This window comes from Leuresthes tenuis, unplaced genomic scaffold, assembly GCF_036924035.1.
Source record: "Leuresthes tenuis unplaced genomic scaffold, fLeuTen1.0.hap1 SCAF_13, whole genome shotgun sequence".
Classification (NCBI taxonomy): Eukaryota; Metazoa; Chordata; class Actinopteri; order Atheriniformes; family Atherinopsidae; genus Leuresthes; species Leuresthes tenuis.
The window spans coordinates 9,727,953-9,754,391 of NW_027325367.1; the positions used below are offsets into that span (position 1 = coordinate 9,727,953).

A 26,439-nucleotide genomic window follows, 5' to 3' on the forward strand; every position below is an offset into this window, starting at 1 on the left:
ACAAAAAGCTACTCAGGTGGAGATGTATTAGTCGGACTTTACATGAACAGAACTTCCTGACATTGTAAGCACTGTACAAAAGAAATATAAAACAGACTTTGCATCAAAGGACACATGGCTAACCTGTGTTCTATATAATGCCCCTGATTTGTACTGACCATCAAGAGACCAGTTGGCATTGTAGAGTGACATTATATACACCTGAAAATCACTTATTTGATGGGTTGTCATTTTCCAACAACCGCAATGCTCATGTTGTTTTCTTGACTATAAACCTGTTAGTTTTCTCACTGAACACAACAAGGAATTTGGAAGGTATTTTGCCTGTTTGCTTAAAGTGAGGGAGCTGTGAAATAAGCACATTTATATCAGTGAAAACAACACATTTGGTGTGAAAAATGTATACTTCAAATGCTTTTTTCAAAATTGGCTAAACAAATGTGTCATTTAAAATTTTGCAAGAGTTTGGTTGCATTTTTTTCTATTCTATTGTTTTTTTCACTTTTACATTTTAGTTTAGCTTCTGAAAGGCAGATGATTGATACTATCTGTGTAATAACGATAAATTGCCAAATTCTAAAATATCGTGGACATGTTTCTAATTAAAATGCATAATTGTTTTCTTTTTAACAAGTCTTTCAGACCAGAGTGAATAATTCTAATAACATATTCTCATTAAGATATTCATATTTGATTGCACTTAGTGGCTGCTGTTCTTTTATTCCTCCAGGCTCTGTCCATGGGTATGATGACGGAGTACTATCATTATATTTTTACTACCCTGGTAAGTATACCAACATTTTCTTCCTTCTTTATGTTATTTATTTGCTTTTTTGCACAGCACTGTCAATTGATAATGTATGTTTTGGACAGTTTCTTTTTCTCAGTCTATTGTAGTGCAAACACTCATCTGTTTTGCTTGTTGCAAGGCAAAATTCATCCATCTGTCTGAGTGTCTGATAACAGTTTTTCTTTTCTGAGAGGAAAATTGAATTCAGCTCAACTTGGAGTGAGTCGAAGATAAACATCCAAGTGTTTTCATTGTGTGTGAATAGTTTTGATGCTCAAGCACAAACTGATAGAAACAGGTAGTGTTGAAAAGCTGAGTCACTGTGATGAATTATTTTTCATTTTAAAGTTTGAGTTGTAAAAGTTTAACTTCCATAAATTTTCTGCATCCAACAGCAACCTTTTACCCCACCTGCCTGACCACAACCCTGAAAGTATAAGACAGAAGCAGGTGGAGGTATTTTACTCTGACTCTAGCTGCCATTGAAGTTCTCCAAAATTCTTTGATCTAGCCACTACAAAGACTGCTTGCTACACTCCAGATGAAAAGCAGCACATCCTCACTGAACCCAGAGAACAGAAGACTTAGAGCTCTGATAATAGCCCTGCACAGATGATACTATCACCCATTTGGTCTATTATGGCTCTAACAAACAAATGACACACTGTGTTGTTTGGAGCAAAACTAGGAGAGGCTGGGGAAAAGGTTGGAGGAGAAAAACAACCCGGAACAGTGCATATAACTATCTTTAGTGCTTTCACAAACATGTAAGAACCTGTCCAGATGAAAGGGGAGTGAGTTACAGCAGGTATGTCATTGAGAAAGGAAAGAAAATAGAGATTATAATTATGTTTCTGTGGCATGCTGCTGCTTGTCTGGATGGAAATATGCCTACTTTAATAACAGCTAGTGTTTGGCAGGATGCGGGCCACTGTGCAGGCTTGAGCTGCTGTATACTGGTACCAAGCCATTCATGCTGCTTTCAGAACAGCAAATATTGACCACGGCACCCCCATTCTGCGTCCCCTCACCTGCCGTTGCTCTTTTGACTGTGTTGTTGCATCCCAGAGACATCTGCCTGGTTAGATGCCAGACATGCTGTATGCAGGACAATTGGGTTGTCCTTTCACTTCCACATGATAGATGGCAATCCACCAAAAGCCTTTGTGTAACCTTGAAAGTCTTGCCATAATCAAGGCTACTGCATCAGTATGAGATAAAATAACTCCTGAAATACCTTCAACTGTACCTCTCTGCTCTCAGTTCTTGGGCTAAAGCTGCTACTCAACTTATTTCTCAATTATCGAGGTGAGAGATGTATAGCAATTTTTTGCAGATCAAAGGTAGTCAGACTATCAACTTTTTTTTTTCAGGACCTTTTTGCCCTTGACATGGAACCGTATCGCTACAGTGGGGTCAACATGACTGGGTTCCGCATCCTGAACACAGAAAACTCTCAGGTGTCGTCAATCATCGAGAAGTGGTCAATGGAGCGACTACAAGCCCCACCCAAACCAGACTCGGGCCTGCTGGATGGATTCATGACAGTAGGCTTAAATCTTTTTTTTTTATGTAGTTTAAGCACTGTATATTATGCTGTACATGCAAGAATATGGTGACAACTGTACTTCATTTGACCATTCAAGTGACCATTCACGATTGGTTGTCAAGCATAATGTGACGGATCCTTTGGGAGTTTCATGCTGCATGCAGTTGTGTTTACGAACAATCATCTTTATGGATTTATAGATGATTGTTGATGGAACAAATAAATGTTTTGACACATACAATACTTCCATCAAAAGTGGAGATTGGCTTAGTGCGAGTTGTCAATCATAAGCTCAGTGGTGCTGGGTTCCTAGGATGGGTACAGGAGCAGCTTAAATGCCACTCTGTACGGAGCTTTTTGAGTCTCTGTTCTTGGGTCTAAATGCTCAGTAATGAGCCGGTGTGAATGGTAATAGCCGTTTATCTGCCCTCCTGCCTCTCACAACTCTCCTCTGGGAGCGTGGCCAAAATATGACAATCTGTCAGTGTTCATGCAGAGAGAGGGAGCAAATTGGATGGAAATTATGGCCTTGGTTTTTTAGGATGGCATCCAGAAAACCCAGGGATAAGGTGATTTGAAAGTGAAAAAGGGAACAGAGCTTGTCATGGACATTCAAGGTCCCTCTCTGGGTCTGTTGCCGTAAACAGTCAATTTACTCCACCTCCCTCGCAGCACCTTCCTTAGAGACAAACACCTTTTTTTCCCTCTCTTTCAGCCAGCCTTTTTGTTTTTCCTGGCAGATTGAGGATCTAGAATGAAAAATCTGTGTAATGTAAGAAGTGTCTTTTCATCAAAGGCTTACAGACAAGCCTTTGAATTAGACGTAGCGCATGGTGTCTATTGGAATATCAATCACAGCCTTAATTCTTTCTTACATAGAATCTAAAATGAACACACACTAAGTAAGAATGTTTTTTTCTATTCATTTCATGCACATCTACAACAAATTGATGTGATGTCTTGTGAAGAAACTGCTGCACACACTTCTATAGATATAGAAAAATTGCATAATATTTTTCCTCAAGCAGATGTATGGTCCTCTTTTTTAAGTGTAGCACCCACACACAGAAAATAAGTAAAGAATTATGTATGCAGAAAGATTAATGCAAGGTACAGATAGGTCAAGTCACTTGATTTTTTTCCTCTTCACCGGAAATTAATGGATATTAGTCGAGAATGCAGAATTAATTAATTAGTAATGCATGAATCATTTGGTCAGGTCTTATACTACATATTGACATACTTCACTGGACTAGAAATACTGTTAGATAATAAATAATAGATCCAAAGGCAAGCTTGACAAAGTGCTTCATTAAGATAGTCTATTTATAAGTCCCTGGTCTGATATATTTCATTCTTTAGTGTTTCCTCCTAATTTGGTTCCATGAAATGAGTGAAAGTAGAGACTGCAGCATGAATAAAATAACCATTGTCATTTTAATGGCGTGATAAATGCATACCGGAGGAACAGTTCTTCTGGTGATTTAAAAAAATATTCTGCTCCTTTTATAAATGTATGGGTTCAAATAGTTGGAAATAATTTTGGGTTCTTCTCTAACACAAATGTCTTTAGCGGACGTGCAGATTTGCCTGACATTTATGCTGCAGCACTCAGGCCAGAGAATCCACCTTGAATGGTATCATTAAATTAAATGGAGGGCGGACTGCAGCAGCCAGTGAGTGACCTTCCACCCCCGACCCTCCCTCCAGCCTTTTATTGCTTCTCAGATGCCTTGTTTTTAGTCTGTGCAGTATAGACACCTTCCTGGGCTCTGAGCTTGTTTGCGCCCGGTGACCAGGCAACAGTTGTGTAGCAATGGTTACCAGGACAACACTGTACGTGTCACCTTGTGATTTCATGAGGGATTGATTGACTGAGGTGGGATGAGGAGGAGAAGGGTGGGGAAGGTGAGAGAGACTGCGACAAGAGAGCATTGATGAGGAGGACGAAGAGCAGAAAAGGCAAGAATTAAAGGGTGTGGATGTTAGGAGTGTTGAGAGGTGTACTCAATGTTTTCTCACACCACAAGGCGTGTATAAACGCTGGGTTGTGTAAAATCACAGTGACACATGGTGCCTTGGGTGAGGCCTAGTGTTGTCTCAGGCACGGATGCATAATGAGAAGTCCCTCGTCAGGCCGGGCAAGCTCGCAGCCACAAACACCCTGCGCGCCTGCTTCTTAACTCTGTAAGAGATATCTCTGGCATGGAGGACCTCACATTGAGAGCATGGCTGCTAATTAGACCAGTTTATTTACATGTGTTGTCGATCTCAAGAATATTTCTTGTGCCTTGAAGTAAATATACAATCATTAGGGTTTGGTTATGCTGTACAGGCAAACAGATACAAAAACAAAACACAGTCAGTAAAGTTTGGGCACCCCTTGTTAAAATTCATGCTATGCTTAGCAGTTTAGAGTGAAAGAAAAGATCTGGTTTCCAAAAAAGCAGAATCACTCTTTTATTTCCATTTCTAACAGCTTCAGAATTCATAAAGAAAAATAGTCTAAAAGCAGATGCTTGGGTATCATTAGTGGTTAATAATAAGTAACACCCCTTTTGGCAAGTATCACAGTTTGTAAATGCTTTATTTTGCTTCTGTGAGATTCTTGGCTCATTTTACAACCCCAATTTCCCTATTTTGAAGGTTATAATATAAAATATAATTATTTTCAAACCTGTTAAACCGATATTTAATTCACAACAGAACATAGAAAGCATAACAAAAGTTCAAAGTGAGACATTTTTTACTATTTCATGAAAAATATTAGTTTAATTTAATTAATTAATTTGATGGCATCAACGCATTTGCAGTATGTGGTTTTATCGCTATCTTGCTGAACTACCCAAGGTCTTCCCTGAAAATGACATCATTTGGATGGGAGGATATGTTGCCCTAAAACCTGTACATACCTTACAGTATAAATGGTACTTTTCCATATGTGGAGGCTGTCAGTTCCACGGGCACTAATGCACCTCCATACCATCAGAGATGCAGGCTTTTGCACTGAGTGCTGATTTAAAGCCAGAGGGTTTCTCTTTCGTCTGAAGGACACAAACATGATCTTCAAAAAGAATTTACAATGTTTTTCTGTCTGACCACAGATTATCTTCACATTTGTCTTTTTCTTTGTATGATAGCGCATTAACCTGCATTTGTGGACGGCACGGTAAACTGTGTCCACAGACAATGATTTCTGGAAGTATTTCTGGATCCATGCAGTGATTTCCATAACAGAATCATGGCAGATTCTAATGCAGTGTCACCTGAGAGCCCAAAGATCATAAGCATCCAGTGCTGGTTTTTGTCCCATGCACACAGAGGTGTCTCCAGATTCTCTGAATTTTTTGATGATACACACTGTAGATAATGGAATATTCGAAGTCTTGCTAACCTACTATTTTTCATGAAATAAGAAAATGTCTCAGTTTCAACATGTTTTATGTTTTATGTGTTCTATTGTGGGTAAAATATTGGTTATGAGATTTACAAATCAGTGCATTCTGTTTTTATTTGCGTTTTGTGCAGTATCCTGGCTTCTTTTAATAGTGGTTGTTCAGCCTCTTGGAAGGCTAAGACTTTCACTGATGTTCCAGCTGAGGGACTGTGAGGACTGTGGCAAAACCTCCTTGCTGTGCTTCTTAAGTTAGTCCATTGCAGAATCTTAGGTGTGATTAGGATCATCATCTTGTGGTAGAGGCCATTTTGTTGTCTTATTCAGCTATTTCACAGACACTGTGATGTTTGCTTCCACAATCTGCTGGTATTTACCTGCATTGATTAAATGCTTCATGAGCAACTGGTTTTAAGGCAAGTCTGAAGCATAGATACAACCCCATGCTCCACAGTTAAATGTGTTCTTTGTATGAAATCTTGCTCCCTTTATTACTCGAAAGATACTTTTGCTCATTGGGTCATTTCTCGGTCAGTCGTCATCAGTCTACAGGGCAAGTTTGTTTAAATGTTCATTTTGCAAACTTCTGGTAGGGGTTTCATTTAGAGGATGAAGAAAAGGTTGCTTTTTTATCTATGACTGATAAAGTCATGTTTGTGCGGGCATCCTAAGTAGCAAAACAAGGAGTTTGATTCCACTTTCTGAAAATCCTGCAAGTAGTTATTTCTAACTATTCTCTTGGTCATAAAGACCTCACCGTGACCTCTACCATTACCGTTGAACAGAATTTCTTGAGTGCATTACAAAAGGAGAAAATAGCTACATGAAAACACTTTGCTGTCTAACAGCCTTGCTCTGCTTTGTGGCAATCAATTATCCTGTTTTTTAGGGTGCTAGGCAAGGGTTTAGAGGCGACCGTGGCTGCTGACTGATAGGAGAAGGTTTAAGCAGACAGAGTATGTAAAAACCATGCATGGTGCTCTTTTCTTATTAATTTTCTGTAGAATATTGTTTACTCTATCATATTTCTTGAAATATTAACAATGATCTTTCATCTTTGATTTTATACTCTTTTTAAGAGATTGTTTTACTCCCATCACTATTTACATCAACAGAAAGACACTGTGTATATTCATACCAACAGTACTTGTCAAAATGTTGAGTATAAATGCTCATTCCAAATTAATGGGTTGGTGTTTCCCCACTTTTGAATGGTATTCTTTTTATTTAAATAAGATTAGTGGACTTCCCATCTGGGCATAATTATTTCCTTCATCAAATTAAATATTTAATTGTAATGCTTTTTTCTGATTTGAGATTTTTAAAATCCCAGTTTAATAAGTTAAGTATATACTAGAAAGAAGGAAGCCTTTTGAGGCTTTACACCCAGTTATTTTCTACCTCTGCATTTCATTGATGTCTACATTTCATTGAGCTATAATTACCACCACAGAGAGCTGGATGTTCTCCAGTGTCATCAACACAATTGAAAATTCTGGTGTAATAGCTCATAATAATAACTCTTATTAATAGAAAACTGACATTGTGGGGCCGCTACTTTAGCTCATATGGGACTCTGTGAGAAGCCAGTTTGACTTAAAGAGGATAAGAAAACACCCTGATAACACTCAGGTTCAGCTAACTTTTTAGGGGTTCTGTAATAATTTAAAAAAAAAATCTAAATAAAAAACAAGTTCTAGTTGCTTCTAGCTTTAGAAATATAAGCAAAAATTTGGAAGACCTTGCATACTCAAAAGTAGAATCCTTACATTTTTTATTAGAATACACAGTTAATGGGTAGCATTTTGTAGGAATATCTCCAGTCTGTAACTACCACTCTGAATATCTGTTAATGGAAGTCTGCTGGTCCCCTGTGGGAAATCAACTGCATGCAGAAGGGAAGCAGCGGATAAGTTGCATGCACATATAGAGTGCCTTTCCACAAAATTTGCAGCAAACAAGCTATGATTTCCTCCATGTTAATTTTGACACATTGCACTCAGCAAAACAAACCCTTTTTTCTGGAGCTTGAGCCTGAGCATGCTTCATTTCTCTTTGGACTCAAATTAGGGACAGTGGGAACAGAGGATGAGAAAGGATGAGAAAGAGGAAGCAGGTTTGCAGAGATATGCCGTAGGGTAGAGAGAGAAGGAGGGAAAACAGACATGTAGCCGTATTAATAAGCACTGCTGGGAGTAGAGTAGGAGACACACAGTAAGCTGCAGAAATCTGCTAGGTGGCATCTACATAGTGGTTATTATGCATGTTTACATTCATGCCTGTGCTATCCTGTATGTAAGCTTCAAACGCACTAAGCACATGCTGAAAAGTGTTTGATTCAGTCCCCGCTTGATGGTTTCTCTAATGGAGAGGACTTGGCTCGGATTTGTTTTAGAACACAGTTGTCTGGAATCTGATAATTGGAAGAGAATTTCAACACATGAATCCCATTGCAAAGACGCTTCATTCATACAAGATTTTAACCAAATGAGGCTCCTCAGTGTAGGTGTGGAGCCACATAAGGTGCTCCACAGTCAATATTATATTGAATAGAAAGCAAATCTTGTGGTTTTGCCTGAAATTAATCACTGCACATATTAATTTAATTGAAAATAAAATTAAGCACCTGGGAAGTTGGTTTATTGGCAGAAACATTTTCTTCTAGTTTCTATCTGTATCTTAAATGAGTTCAACATCGCATTAGATATTCAAACACGTATTTAGTATTGTGTGGGAGACATTTTATTTTGTTTGTTACAGTTTTTAACTAATACATTATGAGTAGACACTTAAAGCTTGCATGTTGTTAGCAAGGAACTTAGGAGCCAAAATTCCTAATATGAAAATTTATCAGCCAAACCTCTCATGGACATACAATACGAGTCAGTTTCTTTTCAGTTGTCATTACAAACTCCTCTCCAGTGCTCTGAAACAACCACCACCTTTTTTTGAACTACTTGGAATGTTGCATTTCCTCTGTGTATTTCTTGGAGTATGTACTTCGTATTTGAGATATGACAGATAAAGCTAGCAAAATGAGATCCACACTGGTTCATAGGTTGGTTGCGTCCATTACAACAGTGTGATCTCCCTCCCTCTGATCCCAGTTGGCAGAGGAGAGAGCCTTTTAAAGACAGCAACTGTGGAGAGCAGACACTCGATGCCCTGTGCCGGGCATCACCAGCTGGGCTTGGCACAGCATCAACATTATTAGCACCACTGCTGCCATGGTCCATAGAAGCTTTTTTTGTGGTTGAGAACAGGCAGAGCGAGAGGAGGAATTTAAAAAGAGGTTTTATGGCCATTTTCTTTCTCTACTTTTCCTTCTCCACGTTTTTTTGCAGTGTCTTGTTCATTGATCGTTATCATAACAATATAAAGTAAGTGAGGGAAAAAGAGAACAAAACACAAATAGCTTCAAATGTCAAGACACATGAAGAAAACTCCCTGGCAAAATCATCCAATAAGTCATGGACAACCACACGCATGCACAAGCAACTCTGATAGTCCTCGATATTAATGCAAGCAGGAACCTTCTGATGTTATATAGGTCAATAAAAACCTTTGCAATCAGGAACTACAACTATGATCAGATCACTATCATACAATCAGCCCCTGGAGGCTAATGCAGCAGCAGGCAGCAGGAGCAGTGTGTCATGCTCACTCTTGGGCTCAGAAATATAGGTTCAGCCCAAGATACAGGCTGAGATATCTTCAAATATCATATATATGTATGTATAGGAAACCCGGCTGGAGACTGATTAAATATGCGGTTGGGACATCATGTTAAACAGCTACTTAATCAGATGTAGGTAAAGCAGCAGCAGCGTTTATTAGAATGGACTCTGACTATATATATATATATATATATATATATATATATATATATATATATGTATATATATATATTCTCTCAAGCAAACTGACAGATCATACATCATGTTCAACAGTTTCACTTTTGTACATACATAAATTATGCTGACGGACTGTGCCTTTTATTCATCTACATCTGTTTTGTAAATGATGTATTGTTATAAAGTTTATTGATGTGTAGATCAAATTGGCAAGTCAGCTACAGTGTCAAATTTAATTTATTTATCCATAGATATAAGAAACCACTAACTGAAAAACAATATCCACCTACTTCCAATACTCTTTAATAATTCTTGTGACTGACCATGCCTGCCTGTACAGTAGGTTAAATGCCATTCTCGCGAAAAAGAGAAAAGTACACTTGACATAAACATGCACACGAAAGATAACCTCTTGTGTAACTGCATGGGAAACAAGAAGGATTTCATGCTTTTCATATTATATACCTATATATAGAAATAAACATAAATATAGATATGAATATTTCTGTTCATAAGTAATAAATAATGTATCTTGGCATCCAGATTCAGCTGTTTTTTGTGTTGATCACACTTTTTTATTGAACTGATTACATCCTCCTGCTTTGGTTTTCTGGACAGACCTCGACAAAATACCCACTGCTTAGCAGTAACTCTGATGTAATTAACACTGACTGTATTGTTTACAGTATGAATTAGGCTGGGACTCCCTCTACACTGTTTAACCCCCCTACCGCCCCACTCTTCTGCTGTTCCCTGTTCTCTGGCCACCAGAGCTCACCAGATGGTAGCAAAATTCCTTCAACAGCCCTCCTCTGTAGAGTCCAACTCTAACTTGTCTATGCCACAGCTGAAGCCTTTAGTTTCTTAAGTGATTTACCATTTAAACATAATACTTCGCTTGGCCAGTTTTCAAGGGTTTTGGATGTTGCACGTTTTGTCCCTCTGGAAATTTTGGAAAAGGATGATGAGCTGAGAGGAGACAAAACCTGTGGAGAGGCCACCAGTGAGCATCTTATAGGAAACTTGGCTGGAGACTGATTAAATATGAGGTTGGGCCATCATGTTAAACAGCTACTTAATCAGATGTAGGTAAAGCAGCATGGTGTTAATTAGAATGGACTCTGACTGGACCGTGCTGCCAGCAGCATGCTGTTGCCCGAGGGACCTAGTGGGACAATACTGCTCTGAGCAATGACAGCCTCTGTTGTTAGACTTAATAAAAAATTTAGACTCTGCATCACATTTGATGTTTCTGATGTGCAGTCATAATTTGAGATATTTTTAACCATGCTACAGGGTAGCTTTGTTCTTGAGTTAATAGTGGCAGGTCTGTCTGTCAGTTGGTTTGGTTACACCACTTTGTGTGTTTGGAGTGAAATATAGAATTTCAACCACCAGCAGAAAACAGACACTCACCACTGCCTGAACTGAAATCACTGTCCTGATCCTCTGACAGCCCATCCAAATTTAACACATATTATATTTATTTATATTCCTGTTGGTTACCCAATTGATACTTTCTGAAAACCAAAAACCAGACAAAGCTTAGTAGGGAAAATCTAGTATGCAAAAAAGTGTTTCTGATAGTCTCAACTGTAGTTTGTTTCGAGCAAACAAAGGAGGGACCAGATAGTTATGTGCATATTTGAACTGCTTCACCCATTTAGCTGTGTCAACCAACTGTTTTCAAAGTTTGATAAAGGTATTAACTGTCTTTCCACTTCTGCTTCTGTTTATAAGAAAGTTCAAACACAATTTGTTGACATTAAAGGATAAAAAAACTATGAGGCTACATTGATGAAAGAAGTTATGCTTCAAACAGGAAGATCATTTAGACATTGATAAAAGAGCATTGTAAGGTCAAAATGGAGGTTTTCTCAACAAGAATGCTTCTGTCAGAGTTTGATAAGGGCACCTTAATACCGCTGCAGCAGAACTAAATCAATGTATATGGACATACATCAAACAGATTTCTCTCACCGATCTCAGAGGATCTTCTCTTTTAAAGCAAAACCTCGGCAGTATAGTCATTTATCCCTCTTTAAAGTGTTCTTAAACCTACAATGAAGCCATGAATGTACTTTCACACAAATCCAGCCACCATCAGTGAATCTGTTGCCGTGGGGTTCTTGCTGAAAGAAACCAGTCTTACTTGACAAAATCCTTACTTTTTTTTTTAAATGCAGCTGGCCTACTCTGTTGCCTCAGCATGTGGAAATTCAATGTGAGAAAGGGATTAAACCTTTTAATACACAAAAGAAAAAGTGGAGAAGTAACAGTGACAGCACTGGCAAAGCCTGCCATATATCTGCACTCAGAGGCGAGCTCACATACACGGCACAGTGAAATACTGTAGAGAGCAGCAGGGGAGGGCAGAGGGTCGACAAAGGGGAGAAAGAGATGGGGGTGAAGGGAGGTAGCAAAACATATTCAGTCACAAGGAAAGAGGAAGATAGACAGAGTGGGAAAGTTGTGGACAATCACTGCAATCACTTGAGGGGCTTTTTTTCACCATAATGATCTGACACTGTCTGTTCCCCCTTTTCCCACTAGGAGACCTGAAACAGCCATAATATGCCCCATAAATCACATATGTCTAATTTTAGTGTTTTTCGACTCTCGTTTCCAAAATTGTTCTGCTAGGACCGAACATTTACACAGTTGTCAATGCAGTGACTCAGTTTTGTCACCCTCTTAAGGCACATCTGACAGAAACACAACACTCTTTCAGGCATCAAAAGCAAAATTTAAGTAGCATAAAAATCAGCATGAATATCTTTATATTTATCAAAGTTTTCAAAAAGGTAAACTTCAATTAAATCAAATTAATCAAATTAACCCTTTAATATCTTGTTTTTATGTTTGGTGAAGCATACTTTATTATAGTGTATGAGTATATAAATGAGTATACTGTATGTTTCAAGGGAAATGTAAAGTTACTTTCACCGGGAGGAGATCTCAACCATTTGTTTAAAAAAAACTTGTCAGTTGGGTTATTCTTATTCTTATTCTTATTCTTATTCTTATTCTTATTCTTATTCTTATTCTTATTCTTATTCTTATTCTTATTCTTATTTTTATTCTTATTCTTATTCTTATTATTATTATTATTCTTATTAGTATTACTATTATTATTGTTGTTGTTGTTGTTGTTGTTATAGTAGTAGGAGGAAGAGGAGGAGTAGAAGTAGAAGCAGAAGTAGAAGTAAAAGTAGTAGTAGTAGTAATAGGAGTAGGAGTAGTAGTAGTAGGAGGAGGAAGAGGAGGAGTAGAAGTAGAAGCAGAAGTAGAAGTAAAAGTAGTAGTAGTAGTAATAGGAGTAGGAGTAGTAGTAGTAGGAGGAAGAGGAGGAGTAGAAGTAGAAGTAGAAGTAGAAGTAGAAGTAAAAGTAGTAGTAGTAGTAGTAATAGGAGTAGGAGTAGTAGTAGGAGGAGGAGGAGGAGTGGTAGTAGTTTTGCAGCATTCTTCTTTGCACAATCAGCTCTAAGAGCTCAAGAGCTGTCCCCAGCACAAAGCCAGCTTTTTCTTTATCGGTTTCATAAATATCTTTGAGTCATGGGCTCTGGTGCTGCTGCTCCCACAGATGGCTGCAAAGCAGATTGCGCTCTCCACCACAGACTTGAAGAAAATATGCAACATATTGCTGCAAACAGTGAAGGACCTGAGCTTCCTCAAGAAGTAGAGTCTGCTCTGTTACTGTTATTTTCAGTTCAGACTGTTGTCCAGGTTAACACTCGGGTATCTGTTGTCCTCTACCAACCTAGAATGGAAATAGTGTTTGGCTTATTTCTGATCCTTCTAAAATCTGCAAAAAGCTTTTTATTCTTATTTGCAAGACAAACTTTACTGTTTGCTTTATATATAACATGTGGCAGAAGCCCCTTTGGCATCACTCTTTGGTTTGCTGATTACTGCTTTGAGGACTGAAGTTTGGCATCTGGTAATGGCTATTTCGATTGTTTGAACTAGAGGTAACCATACCTGTATTTGAAACATCAGCTAACTCATTACATAGTCAACTATGTAAATTGAACTAAATTAGATTGTATCAAACTTTAGTTTACCTATGTAAACTGATTTGAATTGCCATTTTGTAGTGCTTTGAAAAAGTTTTGCCCACTATATCCCATTCTGTTGTTACATGGATCAATAAATGTAGTTCACAAGAGCTTGTCATTATGTCAATCAATATTTGCCATCATGCATTGTGATCTGTTTTGCTGTTGTTGCTAACACAGCAGGTTAGACAGTGGGGTTAGATGGTTCTTAATGAGATTTTACCTGATGGCCATTATAGTCTTTTAATAGATCTTTTAACCATGTAGTTCCTAATCTCCTTCTTTTCCGAAGCAGCACAATAATTGTTGAAATAAAAACCTACTCCAATCATATTTGGGACTTTAGTTGCTAGATATTTTTTTCCTGATGTATTTGACTGCTTTGCTGAAGTAATGTTTTTTATTTTGAATACTGAATAATTTATGTGATTTTATCGTTATAGTTGTAGTCCCCATAATGCTTTTGTAGATGAATACAGTATAGCCTAAGTTGTTTTGTGTGTGTGAGCTTTTGGGGTTTTTTTTGTAAATCAACTTCTTTGGAAATACATTTGTGCCATGAGACACATGTAGATATTTTTCAACAACATATAGCACATATCCCACATGATAATGCCAATGGCCTCAGACATGATATTGTTTCGTCATGCGACAGAAATAATATCCTAAGTGGCAATAAGGCTAGAGCGATACCTTCAAGTAATGTTTGAAGATAATTCACAGCTTTTGGCTCACTCTCTAAGTGAGTCTGCTGTGTAGCAAAGACTATATAATGGCTGTGTGAGATGGGTAAACTGGACAAGAAAAGGGAGCTCTGAGTTATCGGGTAACTGTATCTTGCTTGGTTATTGAATTCATCCATAATTCATAAAAGTAAAAGTTTGATGTTAATTGGGATGCTAAAACTCTTCCCTGAATGCTCTGGGAATAAAGTGTCAACTTTTGTGGAGCATTTTACACACCCTACTTAAAGGAGATTCATTTCCATGTTAGATGCATTTAAACTGAAAGCTATTGTGAGAAAATAAACATTCATTTATAAAAAGAGAAGAATATCAGAATAAATTGAGGTTCTATTTGTCCAGTAAACCAAAGAACAAGCCAGAATTTCACTGGACCAAAAAACTGAATTAAAAAGCTGATGAACAACACGACTTTCTGATGGAAACATATCTTGTGCATTGGACTGGAGTTCACCAATGAACAGACCTTCTGTTTCTTCTCAGCAGTTTGGCAATTACTCCCACAGACTCCCATCATGTCCATCAAGCCAGTGACGCCCCCAAACTAATCTCTCTTTGATGCTTAATATCTTAATTATGGAATTATCTGTAACAGACCACCAGGACACTGAAGTGTTGACGTGTCTCTCTCCCAACAGAAACCGAGTAATTGCTCAAAGTTGAATGTTGGTTTCTCTCTACATAAAATGCTTCAACAGGAGGTTTTGAATTGTTGAAAAATAGTAAAACAAATATATGAATAAAATTAAAATGATCTGAAGAAAGGACTTTATCAAATTAAATACCCAAGTGTGAAAGAAACATTATTGGCATGTATTTTCTGAACGAAACTGACACCTTTTAAATGAGAATCCATTAAAACCAAAAATGTTTTGGAGCCATTGAGCCTTATTGGTAAGTCACTCCCAAACTGGCTTCCTTTTTTCTAAGCAGGTGGCAACATTGTGTCTTTTATACGGTGTATGTTCTGCTTCAGTGTCTGCTGTGTCTGTGTAATCCCAGAATGACTCAAAGATGTTGAGACCGGAGATCTATAGGACCCATACTATCTGTTTCCGGACTTGTCGCAGCTGAAGATAGCGCAGTTATTTATGACTTTGGCTGTAGGTTTGGTGTTGTCATGCTGCATGAATAAGGGACCAATCAGACATCTCCCTGATGGTATTTCATCCTTGTCTCATTATTGTAGATAATAACTTAACAGCTGGCTCCAATTCTGTATGGAACAGATAGACAAAAGGGGTGGTATTGATCTTCTAGCTCTCATTAAGTAAATAAGAATCAAGAGCATAAAGATATTTCTCTAAATTGTTTTTGTTAGTAATGACCGTTCATACTTTATATAAAGTATTATGCAATTAAAGTTTCTTTCCCACACTGAGTGGAATACAGCACCAATAATGTTCAGAATCAGGATTTCACATGAAGCAAATACAGTTTGTATAAATAGATGCTTTCAATTTTAAATTATAGGAAAGGATCTTTCTTTTCTAATCTAATACTTGTACCGACTGCTCAGTAAGGCAGTACAATTACATATAAAGTATGAAAAGAAATGAATAATTGCCTCCCTCTTCAATCAAATCATCAAACCCCATGGGTCTGTCTGTGATCTGAGGGCAGAGTGACTTCACCTCCAAGAAAACAAAGAGCTTCCATATCTCCTGCTGACATTGTGACTCTGATGCTGGTGGCAATGCTGGCGGGGTGTGTTTTTGTCAGAGTGCATATCTCTGCATGGTAGCGCGTGTGGTTGTTGCTCTGAGCCTTGGAGCTGCAGCCCAGTGATGCATGGTGAATAACAGGTCCAAGCTAATCTAATTCAGATTATTCATATGTATATAATACGCATAAATAGTGGAGTTCCAGTGTACATAAGCAGGCACAGAACATGTCCATTACAGGTTGGGTAGTTGTGTGTGTTTGTGTGTTTATAGGAAATCCAGGATGGGGACAGCTGTCTGGGAAGAGGCGAGAAGAGAAAGAGAGATGTTGTTTTTTAACGTGCTACATTACCATGTTGAATTATGCACAGGTGAAGAGCTGGTATGAATACTTATGCAGCAAAAATGAATATATTTGTATAAACACACACATACACACAGCAGCTTGCTTCAGTGGAGTGAGGTTCACCTCTTCCAAATGAGGAAACAGCATGCAATGGCAACAAATGAGGCATACCAGTGGGAAGCTTGCAAGCAAGGGTTTGTCACAATGTCTGATTGCGATCATGTTTAAAATGTGTGCGGTACGCACACGTCTTGCTAATTGCTTTCTGCATGTGTGTTTTTATTTGCATACTTCTCACGTATAATGTTTTTGAGGGACAAGATGCAAAGTTGAACAAAGGCATCAAGGCATGGAAAGATGTGAGTTGTCAGAAGGAAAATGTTTTCTAGACTGGTATGTTTGCAGATGCAAAAGAGGACTGTGGGATTTCATGTCAGTGTGTAAAGGTAGGGAGAAAAGGGACAAGGAAACAAAGGTTTTGGGCATTCTCTCTAAAACCCTTTTCCCATTTCTTTTTCAGTGTCCCAAAGGTACAAAATTTATTCCACTTAAAGCACTTAAAACACCCCACAGGACTTTTGCTTGGCTCTACAATAAATATCAAGAACGCTCTTGGATTGTTTTTATATTAAATGCAATCTGCCAGAACCATGATCTATCATTTCATATTTTCTTCCCCTTTGGTTTTTCCTACCACTTGAAGCCAGCCTCCTTTTGTTTCCATCATATAGGGATTTTCAGCAATTGTTCTGCTAGGAACGTAGGGAGAAGATATTTGCCTTATAAATCATTTGAACCAGACAATATTTGATTTATCACAGCTATGTAAAGTTAAAAGATAGGAGAAATATTTCCAGAATGGTTAAGTGGGAAGAGACTATAAGAGAATAATATAAATCAGTCACACAAAGAGGCTGATAGAGGAATCAGTGGATTATTTTTGTGCAAACATAACAGCTTGCAGATCTGTGTCTATACTGTGCCCCATCCAATATCCTGTTCTCAAATAAACTCATGGGTCTGATCAATGTTTATGTGACCATAAACAAAGCCCTGCCTCTGACATTGGCCAGATAAAACCTCTTTATACTGCTGCTAACAAACTGTTGTTGTAGGGGTTATAAGGCATTTTCAAAGCACTGTGAAAAAGGATACATACGCTTGAATCATCATAAAGCACTCTGTTATTTACATCACCAACCTGAGCTGCATTCTTTCTGTGTTTTTATACTTTGAAGTTTGCTGTTCAAGGAAATAACGCTGAAATGTGTATTCCAGAAATGTGTTTATTGTTGTTGATATTTTACTACAACAACCTATCAAATGACGTGAAAACAAAGTGGCATGGTAATATGGAGTTCTGTTTGGCGAAAGAAAGGTTTACAGCAAGTTTCAGCACTGTGTTCAGCCGTTCGTTGTACAATTGTACTGTTTTGATTCAATCTGCTTTCATTGTATCATTCTGGCTGCTGTTCTTCTGCAAAAAAAGTGTCCAACATCCAAATGACAGCTGCCAAACAAGTGCAAATCCTAAAACCCCCCTTTCAACATAGAAAAAACAAAAGAGATGATTACTGACTTCAGGGGGACCAAAACAAACCACCACCATCCGCTTATCATCTGTGGCTTTCATGTTGAGAGTTAAACGCACTAAGTTCCCAGGATTTCATCTGGCTGATGGCTTGACCTCCAGCGATAACACGACAGCTGTCGTCAAGAAGCCCCAGCAGCACCTCCGTCTTTTCTGTAGACTCAAGAGGCAGACCTCTCCACTACAACCATGAATGTCTTTTATCATGGCATCACTAAAAGCATCCTCTCATAATACTTCATTTCCTGTTTCAAGAACAGTAGAGGAGAGAAAAAGGTAGAAGACAGTTGTGAGAACAGCAAAGAAGATCATTGGTACGCTACTGTCATTTCTGAGTGACATCTATAGCCAGAGGTGCACCCATAGAGGAGACAGCCTAATAAGTGACCCTTCTCAACCTTCCTCACAGTCTCTTCTTTCTCATGTCATCAAAAGAAGGTACAGGAGCATCTGCTCAGGAGCTATATTTCCAAAAAAGAGTTATTGTCCGTTGGTAACCAGACTAAAGAACATGCACAGTTGCATATATTGTTGCCGCTTTGTCTGCATATTGCTCATACAAGCTTTTTATTCTGCATTTATTAATTTGTTCATTTGTTATATTTAATTTGGTTATTTAGTTTTGCACTGAAAGCATTTTTAATTTACCAGGTAGTTTTTAAGGCAAAACATTATTTGATTTTTATGTGACTTCATAGCAATGACAAATCTGTAATCTGGATAATCTAGTGCCAAATGCTAGAAGTGTATATAGCAACTATTTTCTGCAAGATTAGTTAAATCATTTTGAATATTTATGCTACACTAATTAGCCATGAGATTAAAACTGTCCTTCCACCTGTGTAGCAGCTCTGGACCTCTTGTGGCAAGGATTTACTTGCTTTACTAACTTTGTGGGTTGCAGTGTGGGGCCACTGTGAATCAGGTTCATTTCACGTCATCCTGTAGATACTTTATCGGAGTGGAATCTGGGTACTAAATGCATATGCAGTAATGTTTTGGTGGATGGTGCATTCTCAAGTAATATTTATATGCCTACAAGAACCTGAGGTTTCCTTGCAGAGCACTGTGTCGATTTTCACCAATGCGCTGCACATTGGCTATTTTGAGTAAGCATGGTATCTCGTTTCACTTATATGTAGACAACTGTCAAGTCTATTTTCCTTTTAAACGCAGTGGTCTATTTTCCGCTCAGCCTCTCCTTGATTGTCTTAGCGAAAGCAGGGGATGGATGGCACAGAATTTTCTTAATTTCAGTTACAAAAAGACTGAGGTCAAGCTGTTTAAATCCAGTGGTTCCAGTTGCACCCATTGAGCTTGTCTCTTTGGCCCCACATGAAAAATCCAGCATCAGAAATTCAGATGTGAAAATGGACCCCTGCCTAAAACTTGACGCATTAATCAATGCTGTGGTTAAATCTTGTTTTTTTTTCAGCTGAGGCAGCTGTCAAAAATCAAGTCCCTCCTGTCTAGACGCCACCTAGAGACAGTTATTCATGCTTTTATTACCTCATGCCTGGATTATTGTAACTCGCTTTTCATTGGAATTAACCAGGCTTCCCTGTCACGAATACAGCTGGTACAAAATGGTGTGGCACCATTTTTAACTGGTACAGGCAAACAAGAGCACATCACTCCAGTTTTTGCGCCTCTTCACTGGCTTCCTGTCCATTTCTGAATCCATCCGAGTTTTTTTTATCTTTCTGAGCTGCTTCACCCTTACATGCCGTCATGTGCTCTCAGATCAGCTGACTAGATGCTTCTAAAACATTTTATAAATCAAGAGGAGACAGACCCTTCTCAGCAGCAGTTCGCAAAATGTGGAACAAGCTGCCACTGCAGGTCAGGCAGTCTCCTTCTCCTGCTGTTTTTAAAACTCGTTTAAAAATGCACTTTAACCCCCTGCCCTTCAACCCAGTGTGAGTTGTTGTCTATGATTTTAATCTAACTTTTTTCTGTGTTCTCACTCTTTACAGCTCCTATGAATTCATTTCGTTCAACTTTATTTAATTTAATTCTATTCTTTTCTAACTTTTCTATTTTATCTCTATCTGCATTTCAATTCCTGTTTTTTTTGCCTCGTGCTTTTATTGTACAGCACTTTGGTTATATTGTTTTTAAAGTGGTAAAAAAAAATGGTAAAAAAAGACTAGTAAAAAAAGACTAGTATTAATTTTTCAATAATTTTATGGGCTTTATATAAGGTCTTGGTACCTTTTTTTTATTTTATGAGACGTTCAATAGCCGGAAATAGAAGAAGAGTGCTTCAGTTTGCCATGTATGGTTGTATTTTAACATATTTTGATGAGAAGTATTTTTGGGGGCATATATCGGGCAAAATACACCCAATGTTAGTGATGGTGTTGCAAAAATGTACATTGGTATAGGGTTAATGATATGGCTGATCAGTGTCTACCATATCTGTGTTCACAGCTGGTTTCCAATGCCACTGAGTTAGAAAAAAAAGGAAAAAAGAGAAATATTTTTTCTGCTTTTGTACATTTAAAAAGCATCAAAGCATACTAAATATGCCCTCTTGTTCTCAGCGCATATTTATGCAAATTTTCTTGAAACTATTAACATCTTATAATGAAATAGCAAATGTTTTTATGGCAACAAAATGAGAATGTGTCACCATGAGACAGTTTAGTTTCGTGAAGTTGCCACATAGAAAGCTGTTCTAGAATAAGAAAATAGCACCATACAGTTAGTAAGTTAAAAGTGCAAGTTTGGCTGTTAAGCTTTAGTAAAGTGAATAATCAGCCTGCCCACATATCAAGGCCGTGCTAAAAACAATCCAGCTGGATTTTAAACTTGGGTGTATTTCAGCAATAAAAGCAACCTAAAAATAAACTTCTAAGCTGAAGTTTTCAGACTGTATCTGTTTTTAGTAAACAAGCTGTCAGATTCCTATTCCCAGAGGTGTTTTACAGAATATATTTAAAGCCAATTTACTGAAACTTCAGTGTAGACAGTAGTTTGTAGATGTAAGAATCGCAGTGTGATATTGATTCATTTTGAAAGAAATACGTCAAAGCTGGTGGAGGAGAGCTGAGAGGTCACATGAAGAACTGAAATGAAGAGGCATCTATGAAGAGTATTCTGACAAATAGTTAAAGGGCAGATTTTATTTGAATTGCATGAATGTAAAATGGCACAGCCAACTAAAAAAGAACAAGGTAGATATGTTGAATAAATTAAAAGTAAATTAAAAATAAATTGATCATTTATTCTTGTAAATGGAAAGGGAACATTCTTTTCATTAACTTGCCCCATCTGATACCGTCCTACATTTTTGAAATACACTAAAAAATCTGCATGTCTTTGAATTTGGAAGCTGGTCACGTGTAATATTCTCTCTATTTAAGAAACAGATTATTTGAATGACACACACTGACATACTGTTGGCACTGGGGGAGCAGATATAGCACTAGCTGTTCCCTTTCCCAGGAAAGCAGAAAGGATAAAAGAGTGCAGAGATGCCTCCCATTCTCTGATCTGCTGCTGCTTTTGACATTCGCAGCCATCGACTCTGAAAACACAGGAGAACTGGGGGACAGGCTAAAAACAGACCTTCCCATCACTGTAATCACACACAAGCTCGATCCCTTCCTTTATATTCTCAATTTCCTCTTCCCTCCCTGATGAATATAAGATTTATTTCTGTTATCAGCCTGTCAACACTAATAAGGCTTGAAAAAAACCGCACATAGTGTATACTTTTGCTCCTCCCACCCCTCTGTGCATCCCTTTCTCTTCCACATTGATGAAATGGATGCCTCGGTGCACCTACGGAGAGAACATAGGGATCCAACATAAGCTGTGCAGGAGCCTAGCTCATTCTCTGTGACAGCAAGGACACCCACTAAATTTCTATGCTGAAGCTGCAAATACTTTGTGGTCATTTTTCATACTCTTTTGCAATTCAGTCATCCAGGACTTGTCAAATAAGATCACCACAGTGTATTTCAGCCGGTGTGGGACCATGTAAAGGGGATCTGAGCTGAGCTGTAATGTGTTGACCTGGGTAAATGCAGTCTCCCAAACCATGTGGACAGACAGCATGAAACATATTCATGTGTGCCCACTGAAGCAGTCACGATAAATCTCAGCATGCTAGAACGATACATTCAAGCTTGAGCATTTACTCCCTTTGATGACTTATTTCTGAGTTATGTAGATAGTTAGCATGGACATCTTTTAATCCAACTCACCATGTATCCCAGCCTCTCATTGTGCTTTGTACTAGCATGTTGAGTGGACCAGTCAGAGTTGTTCTGTCTCCACTGGTGCCTGTTTTGCACTCCCTCTTTCTGGAGAACAGGCACACCCATCAGGAACCATTAGTCTTCACACTGACAGGCCAGCCATCCACTGAAAAACTGTCTCTGGCAGAGCTTTCTGATTGCCTCAGACGTTTCTTGGATATTTTTACTAACAGGCTGAGACGGCATGCCATTTGTGCTGGGCATTTGCTGCTGGCAATACTCCTCATTCCGATTCTCTAAAAGTAAAGCGAGACACACAAGACATTAATGGTTTCTTATTTCTCTCAACAGGTGAAAAATGAAGGAAAGAAAGGTCACGTGGGCAACAGGTTTTATAAAAACATCTGATAATATTAACTTCCTGTTTGCAGACAGATGCAGCGCTCATGTATGATGCCGTGCATGTGGTGGCGGTGGCAGTGCAGCAGTCACAGCAGATCACCGTCAGCTCTCTGCAGTGTAACCGCCACAAGCCCTGGCGCTTTGGAGGCCGTTTCATCAACCTTATCAAAGAGGTACAAGGCCATCACAGCTATCAATGTGCATCCTGTCCTGATCTCCCACCTGTGGAATCTGCTGAACTCTCGCTCTGTTGTTGTTCTGTGGGGCTCAGTGCCATTCTTTGAACATCACTGCTTAATCACACAATTTCTGTGCTGTTTTTCATAGAAAATATTATTTTTGTCTCTTGTAGTGATCATCACAAGCATCTCAAATATGTTTATTATCTAACCTTAATGCTGTCAAAAGTCTTTATGAAAATGGAATCTAAACAACCACTGCATTGTCCACAGTAAATAAATTTATTGTTGGATGTTTTATTCTCTTTTCCCCCATCCATTCTCTGTTCTTTCTCCTCCTGTGTTTATATCAAAGCCTCTGCGTGTCTCCTTAACTCCAGTTAGGGTGAGCCATTTGCTTTGTTTTACAGAGCTTTTTCATTCTGTGGATGGTATCATTGCAGGTAATTTTCTAAATGAGCCATTGTTGTAGCCAGTGCTTCCTCCCCCTCCTGAGCCTGCTATCGCTCTCCACTCCCGTCTGTTCCTCCAATGGCTTTGATGTGAAACTTCAAGCCCAATGAACCACATGCATAATGAACTCTTACCTGTCAAACCTGCTTCTGTTCTCGTTGCTCTGTTGTCTCTTGTTATGTTGCTGAGATAGACAGTGAAGGGAAAGCCAGGCGGACTTCATAATTGGGAAAGAAAAATTCTTAATTTATAAAGGTTGAAGAAATATTATTTGTGCCTTAAGCTTGATTATTAGTTTAAAGTTGTGCACTGTTCTGTCTCAAGGCTCACTGGGATGGTTTGACAGGGCGTGTTCTCTTCAATAAGACCAATGGACTGAGAACAGATTTCGACTTAGATGTCATCAGTCTGAAGGAGGAAGGGCTGGAAAAGGTGTGTCACTCATTGGTACAGCTGATGCTCTGTGACTTCTAAGCCTGAAGTTAAAAGAAATGTTGGTTTTATGTTTTGAAGTATTTCTTATTCTCTCTGTGGACATGACAGTTGATATCAACCTGACACTGAATCGTTTCAACAGATAGGAACGTGGGATCCACCCAGCGGTCTGAATATGACAGAGAGTCACAAAAGCAAGACATCCAACATCACTGACTCTCTGGCTAACAAATCCCTGCGTGTATCCACCATACTGGTAGACACAGCCTAATGACAGCACACAAACGCCACACACTCACAGCCAATAATTACACAGAAAATGTTGAACATAAAACAGGAAGATTCCTGCACTTCTACACTGGCTCGTTTTTCTTGTACAGGAGGAGCCATATGTGATGTTTAAGAAGTCTGACAAGCCTCTGTATGGGAACGACCGCTTTGAGGGCTACTGTATTGACCTGCTGAGAGAACTCTCAGGCATCCTGGGCTTCCGCTATGAGGTGCGATTGGTGGAAGATGGGAAGTATGGGGCGCTGGATGAGAGCACAGGCCAGTGGAACGGCATGGTGCGGGAGCTCATGGACCATGTGAGTCAACAATCACCAGGAGCAGAAAAATATGCAGAAGCCATGAATTACATTTTTTTCACAGAAGCACAGGCACAGAAGCCTGCTATATTTTGTCCTGTCTGAATTTAGAACTCTGTTTAAAAAAAGACTGAACTCTGATTTGATTTGTTAAAACAAGTTATGTCTTCAAAATATCATTGCAATGTTATGAAGAGGAAGGATTCTACTTTTAAATCCAGCTGTTTTTCCTTATGTAGAGCATTTTTCTTGTGTGCATTGAGCAAGAGGATTGAGCCCCCAAAAATTTGAAAACATGCAGTGGAAACAGATTTAAAAATGTTACTAGTTCTCTGCCAAGAACATTTACTTTTAATATTTGTTGTTAGAAAGTCTCAATTACGATTGTTCACTTTGCTCTGTTTCCAGGATTTTCATTATGTTGATTTAATCACAATGTGTTTTTCATCATTTGAGGTTTGATTGCAGCTTTTTTACTGAGCTCATTTCAATGCAGCCTCTTCTTCAGCAGTACTGGCCAGAGAAAATACAGACACCTACAATTATTTCTCGCTGAGCCAAACCTTAACGACAGTCTAAGTAACAGTAATGGATAGAAACAAGCATAAATTTGAATTTTATTTAGCCAATTTTCTATTTATTTGCTAAAAATGTATGATAGATTTGGATAGAAACTTAGCCTATGAATAATTTAAAAGAATAAATATTATATAATAAACCTTCCTCTAACAGGTTTAAATAAGATATTTTGATGGTAGAGCCTTGTTCTGATATGAGTAGTGGAAAATGTCGGCTCATACGAGTATATTTTAGGTGGATATTACATTACATTATACAACATTTAGCAGACGCTTTTATCCAAGTTAGGGATTGTGCTAGCATTAACAATAAAAGGAACTCTACCTTATGAGCTACAAAATGGTTTACTTACTTGTCAATAGTGGTCACACTGGATGCTGTATAGCAACATCAAATACGGTTTTAGTCTGGAGATTAAAAATTATCTTACAAAATAAAGATTTGAACCACAGAAAACCATCACAACATTGGAAAATTATTTGTTTCATTTTACCTAAGCAGCAGCCACAAGATACAGAAATAAGTGCCACCTACAGAGCATAACAACAATCATAAATATATATATATATGTATATATGTATACTGAAAGAAGAAGAAAAATGGTCTTGTAGACGATGAAGATATTTCTTGGAAGGATTATGCAAAAATTCTTCAGAGGAAGTGCTTAACAGCACAGACGGCTAATATTATTTTCAGAAGGGACATGGGGTTAATTTGTCACAGATTAATCTAATCCCAAGATTGTTGCCTTGGTGACTCACCTTTGGCACCACATAAGAAGGATCAGGCATATAAACTGTAATTTCCAGAAAATCTCAGCTTCTTACCTCAAATTCTAGCTGAAGTAATGGCACTTGCAATTTTCTCTTTCATGTCATTTCTCTTCCTTCTGTACATATTGGCAAGACCAGCTGTCGACAGAAAGTCAATGTTAATTAATTTTTTTCCTTTTTTTTGGTGGACTCAAACACCCATTCCCACTTGATGCCACTCCATATTTCATTTCAGAAAGCAGACCTTGCAGTTGCTCCTCTTGCCATTACCTACGTCAGGGAGAAGGTCATCGACTTCTCAAAGCCCTTCATGACTCTTGGGATAAGTATCCTGTACCGCAAGCCCAACGGCACCAATCCGGGGGTCTTCTCCTTCCTCAACCCCCTCTCACCCGATATCTGGATGTATATTCTGCTGGCTTGCTTGGGTGTCAGTTGTGTGCTGTTTGTCATAGCCAGGTAACATGTCAACCCTCCCATCTCTTTACCTTTCGTGGAATGTCCCTCTCCCCTATACCCGCTTGCCTGTTTTCACTAACATACAGCAGTTGCTCCATTTTGGCCACAAGACGCCTCTTTATCCTTAGATGATGTCTCAGATGTGATCATGATACGATTTAATATTAAACAAATATCAAAGTAAATTAAGCATGTAACCTTAATAATTGTACCAGTGTTTTTAGATCTTGAAGTTAATTGTTTTAAGTACTATACAGATCTTGTTACATTTAAGGACTACTAAAACATTACTACGGTCTTTGAAATTAGCTGACAATATATAGTGCATAATGTTTGGCACAAAGATCAGCAACTGTAAAAACAGCTGTCAGTTAT

The 26,439-nt window shown here is 38.4% G+C and overlaps 1 protein-coding gene across 1 annotated transcript in view; it reads left to right on the forward strand.

Moving 5' to 3' along the window:
- LOC140267252 (glutamate receptor ionotropic, kainate 2-like) overlaps positions 1-26,439 on the forward strand; it is a 66,424-nt gene that overhangs the window by 23,168 nt on the left and 16,817 nt on the right. Inside the window, exons 5-11 of the mRNA XM_072362468.1 lie at positions 731-784; positions 2,164-2,337; positions 22,629-22,772; positions 23,556-23,663; positions 23,809-23,922; positions 24,047-24,253; positions 25,841-26,064. Coding sequence (XP_072218569.1) covers positions 731-784; positions 2,164-2,337; positions 22,629-22,772; positions 23,556-23,663; positions 23,809-23,922; positions 24,047-24,253; positions 25,841-26,064 — 1,025 coding nt within the window. The remainder of the gene's footprint in view (positions 1-730; positions 785-2,163; positions 2,338-22,628; positions 22,773-23,555; positions 23,664-23,808; positions 23,923-24,046; positions 24,254-25,840; positions 26,065-26,439) is intronic.